This window comes from Ambystoma mexicanum, chromosome 13 (genome assembly GCF_040938575.1).
Source record: "Ambystoma mexicanum isolate Mex_15411 chromosome 13, UKY_AmexF1_1, whole genome shotgun sequence".
In the NCBI taxonomy this organism is placed as follows: domain Eukaryota; kingdom Metazoa; phylum Chordata; class Amphibia; order Caudata; family Ambystomatidae; genus Ambystoma; species Ambystoma mexicanum.
In genome coordinates, this window is record NC_090938.1 from 72129723 (window position 1) to 72142078 (window position 12356).

At 49.7% G+C, this 12356-nt stretch overlaps 1 protein-coding gene across 1 annotated transcript in view; it reads left to right on the plus strand.

Moving 5' to 3' along the window:
• Nucleotides 1–491: 491 nt before the first annotated feature.
• Nucleotides 492–12356, plus strand: part of GUCA1B (guanylate cyclase activator 1B) — an 88572-nt gene continuing 76707 nt past the window's right edge. The window contains exon 1 of the mRNA XM_069633293.1: nt 492–1024. Coding sequence (XP_069489394.1) covers nt 824–1024 — 201 coding nt within the window. The 5' untranslated portion in view covers nt 492–823. The remainder of the gene's footprint in view (nt 1025–12356) is intronic.

The following is a 12356-nucleotide window of genomic DNA, read 5'->3' on the forward strand; positions in this document are numbered from 1 at the left end:
AGAAACCTGAGTTTGAGGGTTTTGAAGTTCAGAGAATGATATAGGGGAGCTGGTGTAAGCAAGCGTTCTGGTGAGAGTTCCCTGGACCTCTGGGGGGGGTTCCATTTTTGCCCCCGGGCTTTAGTCTCTCTCGCTATCTCTGCTGACAGCCAATTCCCTGGCCCGGCACTTCCCTCAAAGTACGCTACCAGATTTCTAGGGTTACTATTAAAAATGTCAGGCAGATGTTGAAGTGGTTGTGTGTAGACATCACACTCTTGTGGATTAACTGCTTTGTTCTGGGTCCTGCTTGTCAATGTTTGCGTGTCTCCTGCTTGCCTTTGCTCCACTCTTAACATCCCATGTGGTATTATCCTATGTTTCAATACATAGGTGTTTTTAAAAAGTGTTATGCAGGGAAACTGGCCATCTGGCACTCCTGAAAGCTTATCATATTAAGTTGTCTTAATCCTCTTTGTCCATATTTTATGTAAGGCCTATTTTCTCGGTAAATGGGTCTAGAGGCGAGCGCATATACAGCACAGCCCCTTATAAATGTACAAGTGCATAGAGTCTTGGGGTCGGGGCTGCGATCCCTCACAGCCTCTGTCGGCCACTCGCGCTTCCGGGCAGGGGAACGGATTTAGAGCGCGTGAAGGTCTCGCGGGGAATGCCCTAATGGACTTAGCGGGTTTAACCAGAGCGGCCTGAGGAGCACGCAGGCTGCAGGGCAGGACGCGTGAGCGTCATGCAACAGACCTGAAGGAGGGCCGGATAGCAGAAACGCGCGCCAAAATAAAGAGGAAAAAAACCTCTTGCAGGAGCAAGACGGAGCGCCCGGAACATGGGACAGCACTTCAGCGATGACTCCAGCACAGTGGAGATAGACGTGGCCGAGCTCCAGGAATGGTACAAGAAGTTCGTGGTGGAGTGCCCCAGCGGGACCCTCTTCATGCACGAGTTTAAACGCTTCTTCGGGGTCGCCGAGAACCAGGAGGCGGCCGACTACGTGGAGCACATGTTCAGAGCCTTCGATAAAAATGGGGTGAGTGGGGAAGTGTGCACTGGCCGGGTTATGCTGTTTTAGCACCTGCTGCGTCCTTCCAAGTGTTCTTCCAATGGATCAAGCTTGGGTTCCACTTTAATACTGTAATTATTATTATTTATTCAGTGTTTCATTCCTTCATCCAGTCTTTCTGCCTCCTGCTGCTTTTGTTTTCTCATTCTCTCCTTCATTTAAGCCATTCCCATGTGTCCTATTTACACGAGTGTTACAACCATGTACCTTTGACTGATATTTTGATGTGCAGTTTTTTTGTTGTGTTATTTATATAGCGCTACGAACCCTTGGGCATCTGAGCGCTGCTTATTTCCCACGTTGTGTGGTGTTCATTTATCGACCTCGGAAGAATGAAAGGCTGAGTTGGCTCTGCTGGGATTCGAACCTGCATCAGCAGCCTCTGCACTGATGTCAAAACGAGCGCTCTACTCGCTGTGTTATCTGATCATAGGGGTATATTTGCTAAGGTCATACATTAATTTCCTGGGAATACCACATGTCTTCCTGAATAATAGTTGTATTAAAGTTTATGAATGTCCCACCGAGACTATATATGATTAATAGATTATTATAATTGGTTATTTATAACGTGCTTAATGCTGAAGAGGTTTCTAAGCACGGACCTGGGATTCGAACCTGTGTTGCTCTTCCAAGACGCGTGCATTGCCACTGAGCTATGCTACCTGTGCTTGATTTGGTGTTTATTATGCCTATGCACAAGTGTTTTAAGGCGCGTCATGGCAAGGGAGGGGAAACAGAGGGAGGACAAGACAACAATCTTGATAGGTCTGTTGTCATTGAGAATGTGAAAGAGCGCAAACAGAGTTAAGTGCTGAGAGGCTTGGACTCCAAGGGGCAAATGTTCTCCTAGCCCAATAGTGCAAGGTTAGCCAGGCTGCAGTGCAAGTAGGGCCAGGCGCCAAGTGCAGGGGGACTGGTCATGGGGGGCCCGGTGTCCTGTAAGACTCAGAGGACAACCAGGCAGCCAGTCAGCAGAAGGGGCAGGAGCAAGGGAAGGTTAGCAGGGTAAAGGGAGAAACAGGTGGAGAAAAGGTAGGTCTTGAGGAGTTTCTGGAACTTAAGGATGTCCGGCTCAAGGCGGAGAGAGGCAGGGAGGCCATTCCAGAGGGAGGCACCTGCAGAGGAGAGAGTTCTACCCTCCAATCTCTGCTTGGAGAAGCGACTCACCCGCAGAGAGTTAGAGGTAGACAAGCGAAGGGCTCTAGGAGGAAGGTACTTAGGCAGAGAGTAGTGGGGCCACTGACCCAAAAGTCTTGTGGACGATACAGAGGGTTTTAATCTTGATCCTTGCAGCCAGTGGAGGGATTCCGGAGCCAGAGAGATGCGGTCCCTGGGCTTGAGACCAAGGATAAGTCTTGCGGTCCTATTCTGGATGAGTTGAAGAGGGCAAAGCGTAGAGGTAGGTAGATAGAGAAAAAACCTGTTGCAGTAGTCAAGCCAAGGGAGAACCCGACCTCTAGAGACAGTGAGCTTCTGGACGACTGTTCGAAAAAGGAGATGGTCTTGGAGGAGATACAGCTGGAAGCGTGCCTTCTTGGCAAGGTCCAGAATGTGTGGAAAGAAGGACAGTGTGGAGTCGAAGATCTCTCCAAGGTTTAATTTGTCTCACCAGAGGGTGAGGGCATGGGGCCCAAGGAGGGCGGCCAGAGTGAGAGAGGGAAATCTGGAGCCGGGGTCCCAATCAGAAGGATCTGAGACTTGCTGGCGTTGAGGCAGAGATTGTTAGAGGTGCACCATGACTGACAGCAGATAGACCGGGATGAGCAAGGAGGATTCCGAGGGTAGCCTGAAAGAGAGCTGCGTGCAATCCGCATAATAATGAAAGTTAGATTTGAAGGTAGATATCGGAAGGGCCAAAGGGGCCAGACAGATATCGAGGAGCATGGGGAGAGGATCGAGCCCTCAGGTACACTACATGTAGAGCGAGAGGTGGTGGAGAGTAAGGAACCAAGCTGGAGCTGGGAGGGTCGGTCAAGGAGGAAAGAGGTCAGCCAAGCAAGAGCCTAATCAGAAAGGAGTGATAGAGATCAGGTTTAACAGGAGAGTAAGAAGAGAGAAGGTGAGGAGGGGGGTGGGCAAGGCAAGCCTGAGGGGTGAGGGGAGAGAGAGAGGAGAAGTGGTGGAGAGTACGGACAGGATCTCCTGGATTTTAGTGCTGAAATGAGAAGCCAGAGCCGTGAAGGGCCTGGATGTGGGTAGAGGAGGAGGATACTGCAATAGGATTGGCCAGCTGCTTGCAGATTTTTTAAAGTTTGGCCGCGTTGTTAGAGGCCGCAGAGATGCAGGCTTAAATTTGGACCCTCTTCTTAAAGAGGATGGAGAGTCTGTATTGCCTTTGGAGCAGGCAACGTGTCCGTTTGTCAGAGAGTGCACCCAAAGCTCCAAAATTCCGCTCAGCTACTCTGCAATTGGGTTTCAGAGCAGTCAAATAGGAGTCGTACCAAGAGTTGTACTTTGTGGCAGGCTTCAGGTAGATCCTCATAACAGGGGCAAGGATATCCACAGTGTTAGAGATGGAGAGGTGAAGGTTGGAAATTGCTGTGTCACGGTTGGGAGTCAGTCGCAGGAGTAGGTGGAGGAGAGAAGGTGGAGGCAAAGATGGCTGCTGAAACTCACTTCATGGGTCGAATAACCTCAACGGAAGGTGGCAGTGTTGGGAGGGCCTTTGACAAAGAGACAGGAAGTTTCAAGTGAGAAGAGAGAAGAAAGTAGTCAGTCCAGAAAAGAGGAGTAGTGAGAGGATTAGAGGGGGGGATGCCTGAAGAGATGAGAGGATAGAATGGTGAGGGAAAGAGAGTCACATAGGTTGTGAAAGAGCCCAGACGAGTCCGGGGAGTCCAGGTGGAGGTTGAGATCCCCAAGGAGGAGGAGCTGGAGGATAGAAGAGAGGAGGAGCGATCAGCCCATTCAGAGAGTAAGAGGGTTTCTGGGCCAGGTGACCTGTAAATGGTAGCCAAGGTAGGATCGAGGCCATGTTAGATAGAGAGCCTGCAGACCAGGTATTCATAAGAGGAGTAGGTCTGAGTGGGGATGATGGAAACAGAGATCCATTCAGGAAAGATCAGGGCTACTCCGCCTCAGGGTCTGTTGGGCCTGGTCTCAGAGAGGATCTTGAAGTTCTCAGGGAGGAGTGTGTCAAAACCTGTGACATGGACACCACATCTGGGTGAAACCTACCAACCTCTGTGCACATTTTGATTTATGAAATGAAATTCCAAATGCTGGACAGGTACCATCAATATTTTAACATTGTACTTGGTGACACCGCTCACCCATTAACTGTGCTCCACATACCATACAACGATGCGCCCGCTCAGAGGCATTGCTTGGGGGGGATGGTGGGGCTATAACCCCAGGTCTTTTAGTTGTAGTCCCGGATAGAAGCTCAGGGCTACAACCAAAAGGCTAGCTAGCCCCGAGTCCCAAGAGTCCCGACATTAGTGTAGCCACGGATCTTTTCCAGACCTAGCAACACCCCTTCGTCCCACGACCGGTAATAACACGCGTATGACTGCCGAACACGGCAGGAAATCTACTGCATACTATTACACATATTACCCAACAGAACTGAGCACACAAACAATTGAAGTTACCTACATGTCTAGACTTCCCACAAGGACAAGAGGATTCATCTTGAGAATGTAGAACGCTTCGCTGTGAATAACGACTCATACATCTTGGCAACGATCTAGGACGCAGCCTTGATAAAGACTGCTTCGGTCGAAACAAGTATCTGCTCGGGTTTGATATTAAGAGTTCGGATCACACGAATGAAGTTAATTGGTTAATGGTTGTGAGGAATTTGACCATCTGCACGGTGGGTGTATGCTCACCTGGGCTTTTTGAAATTTTATATGAAATTGAATGATGGTAGATCAACTTCTGGAAAATGTGTGGGGCTAATCTGCACACATTTTCCTACGTTCACAGCATGACATACACACCGAACTGTGTACTCTGGGTGGATACTGCCTACAGGTGCAGTCCTCCCTGTCACATTTAATTGGAATGTGACACCCAGGAGTACATCAAGGCATCTCAAAAGGGAGAGGGCAAAACCTTCCTCCTGCCATGGCCAGCCTGCTTAAATAACAAAGGCTCCATGGTTCCGCCCTATCCTTTGTTGGCCATGCTGGTGGCAGCTATGCATACTGATGAGAGTTAATTTAAGCAGGCCCATGAGCGGCCCGGTCGCAGGGCTAACAAAAGACAGGAAAACACCCAACACTTTTGGTATGTACTGTGTCAACCTAAAACCAGCTGCGGCCTCTCAGTATCAAAGGCAGTGACCTGTCATGTCTGGTACATGAGTTTACAGTAGCCAACCCCGCAGGGGTAACTCATTCAGAGGGTAGGAGTATGTGATTTGATGGAGACGAAATGTCTGTTCTTGCCACAGATTCAAGGGAGAACTGCCGCTTTAATCAGGAACCACAGAGAGCTCAATTAACCAGAGAGATCCTTTGATCCACAACAGACAGGAAGATGGGTGAGACTTAGTATTACATGTTTTCTCCCCTTTACATTTTCTGTTGCAAAGCACTCTGGTTATGACCTCACACATACAGGAGATTGTTGGTGGGGACCCAGGATTAAGGTAGGCTTAGCCGACACCAATCACTGGGGCCCATCGTGCTTTAAAATCGGATCAAGCCCCTCTTTTGGAAGATCATCTGAAGACTTTGCAAGGAGTAAAAAGAAGAGCTAATTTGTACCCTGGCTGAAGGTATAGTCTGCCTTACAGCTTCTGCCAGTGAAGGAAGGCCAGGATTTTTAAGAGGGAAGCAAGACCCTACCCCTAAACATCTCCCAGGAAACAGAGGCAGATACTGAATCCAGAGGACCCTCCGACAGCTCCAGAACCGGTACCTAGCGAGCACACAGCGTTCACTGCTAGGCTCTGCAAGCAAGCTTCCTAGGTGGGAAGATCCAGAGAGTCTCTAAACCAAACCAAGGACAAGGCAGGTGCCTGCAACATTATCCTCAGCTTTGGGCCGTCCGCCTTAAAGGACAACACACGCCCAGTGAAGACGCTAGGAGGCGTGCATCGACAAGCATCAACCAGCATCTGCCTTAAAGGACATTTTTTGAGCCAGTTGAGCCCCTCGAGCTGCAACCGACTGCACCACTGACTGTTGTCACGCCGCAGTTGCTAATGTCGTCCAAGATGCCTCAAGCAGTGCTTCAGACCCGCCAACCTGCACTGAGATAACGAATCCTGACCCGAGCCGCTGTGCAGGCCAGCCTACAGCTGTCCGTCCAGCCTCGCTCACCGAACTGACTGACGCCTGATACCCGCAACAGTCTCCCGTCTTGAACTCGGTCGCAGAAACTGCAAAGCGCCCTGAAACTGACACGACCCTGTCGAGCACCAAGACCTTCTACAAGCACAAGGTACATTGTGGTTCTGTCCCCCTGGTCCTTCTCTGAAGGCCCCTCATGACATTTTACGACCCATTGCTCCCTTTGTGCTGAAACCAAGTATCCTTGAACCAGTGCGATTAATTACTTTATCGACTACCCTCCTGTCAGTATCCAGAGTGCATCCCTTTTCCTTCTTGAAACAGTGTGTCCTCTGCATTCCTTTACAGGCTGGGTGGTATTTTGTAGTGCTAAAACTGTCTGTTATGACAATAATAAAGTAGATCTTCTTATACAACCTTGACTGCACAGTCTCTTTTTATCATTGGATAATAATTGTATTTTTGCTTGTGTTGCAACTAACAGCGATCCACGACCTTGCAGAGATAAGCCTGCCGTTCCGTCTGCGTTACCAAAATTGGACAAGGAGGTTTATAATTTCCTCGTGTTTCCAATCTTTTCGGATCCCTTCTGGTGTACTAGAGTTGTGGGGCTGATTTATGGTTCAGAAACCTGATATTTGTACCTGGACCACTGGTACCCGGAAGTTGATTTGTCACAATGGCATAATTAGCACTGTCCACACTGTTAATAATACCAGGAAATATGCGTGTGTTTGAAGTAACCATTCGTCAGTAACTGTATGTTTTTTGGGTGACAAAGGGCATAGTCGCACCGGTTGCCTTCCAAGCTGCACTCCTGGAACAACTCAACTAGCTATCGAACAAGGTAATGGCATGTAAATTGGCCAGCACAGAATCATAAGTGTACAAATGCCTATATATTTTCTGTACGGTACGGTACATTGAAGTCTAATTATTCCTATAAAAAATACTATATATTACTTTGAAGTAATTTAATTTGTTGCTATTACTTTGAAAATATACTTCGACATTCTTTTTTGGGGGGTCTCCCATGCCACCTTTCCCCTTCACTACCACCCTCACCCCAAACCCTTCCCCTCCCCTTTTACACTTTACCCCACAAATACATATAGAATTTGAAGTATTTCAAAGTAATATCCACATAGTAATTTACATGGAAGTAATTTACTTTGTGGAAACAATGGAAGACCATTAAAACAGTGTGGTCTTTGGCTTTAAGCAAATAAACCTGATTGCTCTTGTTAAAATATTTCTTTGGTGCAGTCGGGTGGGGGGCATTATAAAGGCTAGTATAGTGAGGTGGAGTTGCGACATATGCCTCACTGTAAGTGATTGCATGCACATTGTGCATGGATTATGAACTCACCCAACTCAGTTTACTGCAAAGAGGCTTCGGCGTGCATCTCACATTCACACTGCCCTCCATTGGTTCTTTTTGTATGCTGTCTGCATGGCGCTTACTGCCCCCCACTAAAGGGGAACAGGAGCAAGGGAAGCAGAGGGGAGGAGGGGTGGAAGGTTTTAGGTTTAGTGGGGGGTGGGAAGAAATATTGTTTAGTGAAAGTGAAAAGAAGCAGAGGTAACAGTCAGGGTGGTCCTAATATAGGCATCTATTCGCCCCTTTCTTTTTACTTTACTCTGTCTCTTTCCCGCTCTCTATTTTTCTATCTCCCTCTCTCGCTTCTCTCTTAATGGAGATATCGTTATAATTTAACTTTATTGCGACCAAACATTCATCACATTATCACAATGTTAAAACAATTCTGTAATACTTGATCGAAGCAGCAAAATATTATGTATGAAATACAAAATCACCAATCAAGCTTCACAGTGATACTACATATACAGGGCAATTAATTATTCATTTTTTGAAATGTTTGGATCTCCTAAGCCAGGCTTGTAAAAGGTTCCTTTCGGCTGCACACATGCCTTCTGTAGCATAGTCCTATGGGTAGGCAAGCTTGTAAGGCCATGTTTTTCAGCATGTAAAGAGTGATTTGGGGCAAACCGTGTTTTCCTGTGTGCACTGAGGCTTCTTAGTGGGCAAATATATTAACGTTTGAGTAAATGTACCTTCCCCAAGGTGCTAAAGGACAGGCCGTGACCCTCGACGAGGCCTGGGCAGCTCAGCCGCAACGCCCAGAGCCCAAGGCTACACTCTAGGCTGGCTGCTTGGAGTCAGGGGACAGAGTGTGGCACTCCAGTGCCCTGTGTCAACTTGACCTAGCGTGCAGAGCCCAAGTCCTCAAGCTAAGCTGGCTGCTTGGGGTCGAGAGACAGACGGTGGTACTCCACTGGCCTGTGTCATATTGACCTAAGCATGCTGAGCCCAAGTCCTCAAGCTAAGCTACACTAGCCTGTAGCGTCATGACCTAAGCTTGTAGGTCTCAAGACCTCACTCTGGACGGTCTGCTTGGAGCTAAGACTACGGCTTTCAACTAGCCTGTAGCAGCATGACCGAAGTTTGCAGATCCCAAGCCCTCACTCTCAGCTGTCTGCTTGGAGCTAAGACTACGGCTTTCCACTAGCCTGTAGCGGCATGACCGAAGCTTGCAGATCCCAAGGCCTCACACGGGACTATCTGCTTGGAGCTAGGACTACAGCTCTCCACTAGCCTGTAGCAGCATGACCGAAGTTTGCAGATCCCAAGCCCTCACTCTCGGCTGTCTGCTTGGAGCTAAGACTACGGCTTTCCACTAGCCTGTAGCGGCATGACCGAAGCTTGCAGATCCCAAAGCCTCGCTCTGGACTGTCTGCTTGGAGCTAAGTCTATTGCTTTCCACTAGCCTGTAGCGGCATGGCCTAAGTTTGCAGATCCCAAGGCCTCACTTTGGACAGTTTGCTTGGAGCTAAGACTACGGCTTTCAACTAGCCTGTAGTGGCATGATCTAAGCTTGCAGATCCCAAGGCCTCACTCTGGACTCTCTGCTTGGAGCTAGGACTTCGCCTTTCCACTAGCTTGTAGCGGCATGGCCTAAGCTTGCAGATCCCAAGGCCTCACTCTGGACTGTCTGCTTGGAGCTAAGTCTATTGCTTTCCACTAGCCTGTAGCGGCATGGCCTAAGCTTGCAGATCCCAAGGCCTCACTTTGGACAGTCTGCTTGGAGCTAAGACTACGGCCTTCCAGTAGCCTGTAGCGGCATGGCCTAAGCTTGCAGATGCCAAGATCTCACTCTAGACGGTCTGCTTGGAGCTAAGACTACGGCTTTCCACTAGCCTGTAGCAGCATGACAGAAGCTTGCAGATCCCAAGACCTCACTCTGGACGGTCTGCTTGGAGCTAAGACTACGGCTTTCCACTAGCCTATAGCAGCATGACTGAATCTTGCAAATACCAAGGCCTCACTCTGGACGGTCTGCTTTGAGCTAAGACTACGGCTTTCCACTAGCCTGTAGCAGCATGACTGAATCTTGCAAATACCAAGGCCTCACTCTTTACTATCTGCTTGGAGCTAGGACTACGGCTTTCCACTAGCCTGTAGCAGCATGGCTTCAGCTTGCAGATACCAAGGCCTCACTCTGGACTGTCTGCTTGGAGCTAAGACTATAGCTTTCCACTAGCCTGTAGCGGCATGGCCTAAGCTTGCAGATACCAAGGCCTCACTCTGGACTGTCTGCTTGGAGCTAAGACTACAGCTTTCCACTAGCCTGTAGCAGCATGGCCTAAGCTTGCAGATTCCAAGGCCTCACTCTGGACTGTCTGCTTGGAGCTAAGACTACTGCTTTCCACTAGCCTGTAGCGGCATGACCGAAGCTTGCAGATCCCAAGGCCTCACTCTGGACTATCTGCTTAGAGCTAAGACTACGGCTTTCAACTAGTCTGTAGCGGCACGACCGAAGCTTGCAGATCCCAAGGCCTCACTCTGGACTCTCTGCTTGGAGCTAGGACTACGCCTTTCCACTGGCATGTGTCATCTTGACCTAAGCATGCAGATCCCAAGTCCACAAGCTAAGCTGGCTGCTTGGGGTCAAGAGACAGACTGTGGTACTCCAATAGCCTGTAGCAGCTCATCATAAGCGTGCAGAGCCCAAGGCCCCGCGCTAAACTGTCTTGCGGTGCCTTAGACTTCACTGTAGTCTGGCTACTTGGAGCGGGGGCCCTCCACTAACCTGCAGAATCTTGCCATAAGCATGCAGAGCCCAAGACCCAACGCTGGCTTCTTGGGGTCAAGGGACAGACTGCAGTACTCCACTGGCCTATGGCAGCTCCGTCTCAGGTGCAGAATCCAAGGCCGCACCCTAGGCTGGCTCCTTGGGATCAAGGGACAGACTGTGGCCCCCCACTGGCTTGTGGCTGATGAGCCTAACCTAACGTGCAGATCCCAAGTCCTCATTCTAGTCTGGTTACTTGGAGCTAAGACTACGGCTTTCCACTAGCCTGTAGCGGCATGGCCTAAGCTTGCAGATACCAAGGCCTCACTCTGGACTGTCTGCTTGGAGCTAAGACTACAGCTTTCCACTAGCCTGTAGCGGCATGGCCTAAGCTTGCAGATACCAAGGCCTCACTCTGGACTGTCTGCTTGGAGCTAAGACTACAGCTTTCCACTAGCCTGTAGCAGCATGGCCTAAGCTTGCAGATTCCAAGGCCTCACTCTGGACTGTCTGCTTGGAGCTAAGACTACTGCTTTCCACTAGCCTGTAGCGGCATGACCGAAGCTTGCAGATCCCAAGGTCTCACTCTGGACTATCTGCTTGGAGCTAGGACTACGGCTTTCAACTAGCCTGTAGCGGCTTGACCGAAGCTTGCAGATCCCAAGGCCTCACACGGGACTATCTGCTTGGAGCTAGGACTACAGCTCTCCACTAGCCTGTAGCAGCATGACCGAAGTTTGCAGATCCCAAGCCCTCACTCTCGGCTGTCTGCTTGGAGCTAAGATTACGGCTTTCCACTAGCCTGTAGCGGCGGCATGACCGAAGCTTGCAGATCCCAAAGCCTCGCTCTGGACTGTCTGCTTGGAGCTAAGTCTATTGCTTTCCACTAGCCTGTAGCGGCATGGCCTAAGTTTGCAGATCCCAAGCCCTCACTCTCGGCTGTCTGCTTGGAGCTAAGACTACGGCTTTCAACTAGCCTGTAGTCGCATGATCTAAGCTTGCAGATCCCAAGGCCTCACTCTGGACTCTCTGCTTGGAGCTAGGACTACGCCTTTCCACTAGCTTGTAGCGGCATGGCCTAAGATTGCAGATCCCAAGGCCTCACTCTGGACTGTCTGCTTGGAGCTAAGTCTATTGCTTTCTACTAGCCTGTAGCAGCATGGCCTAAGCTTGCAGATCCCAAGGCCTCACTTTGGACAGTCTGCTTGGAGCTAAGACTACGGCCTTCCACTAGCCTGTAGCGGCATGGCCTAAGCTTGCAGATGCCAAGATCTCACTCTAGACGGCCTGCTTGGAGCTAAGACTACGGCTTTCCACTAGCCTGTAGCAGCATGACCGAAGCTTGCAGATCCCAAGACCTCACTCTGGACGGTCTGCTAGGAGCTAAGACTACGGTTTTCCACTAGCCTATAGCAGCATGACTGAATCTTGCAAATACCAAGGCCTCACTCTGGACGGTCTGCTTGGAGCTAAGACTACGGCTTTCTACTAGCCTGTAGCAGCATGACTGAATCTTGCAAATACCAAGGCCTCACTCTGGACTATCTGCTTGGAGCTAGGAATATGGCTTTCCACTAGCCTGTAGCGGCATGGCCTCAGCTTGCAGATACCAAGGCCTCACTCTGGACTGTCTGCTTGGAGCTAAGACTACAGCTTTCCACTAGCCTGTAGCGGCATGGCCTAAGCTTGCAGATACCAAGGCCTCACTCTGGACTGTCTGCTTGAAGCTAAGACTACAGCTTTCCACTAGCCTGTAGCAGCATGGCCTAAACTTGCAGATTCCAAGGCCTCACTCTGGACTGTCTGCTTGGAGCTAAGACTACTGCTTTCCACTAGCCTGTAGCGGCATGACCGAAGCTTGCAGATCCCAAGGCCTCACTCTGGACTATCTGCTTGGAGCTAAGACTATGGGTTTCAACTAGCCTGTAGCTGCACGACCGAAGCTTGCAGATCCCAAGG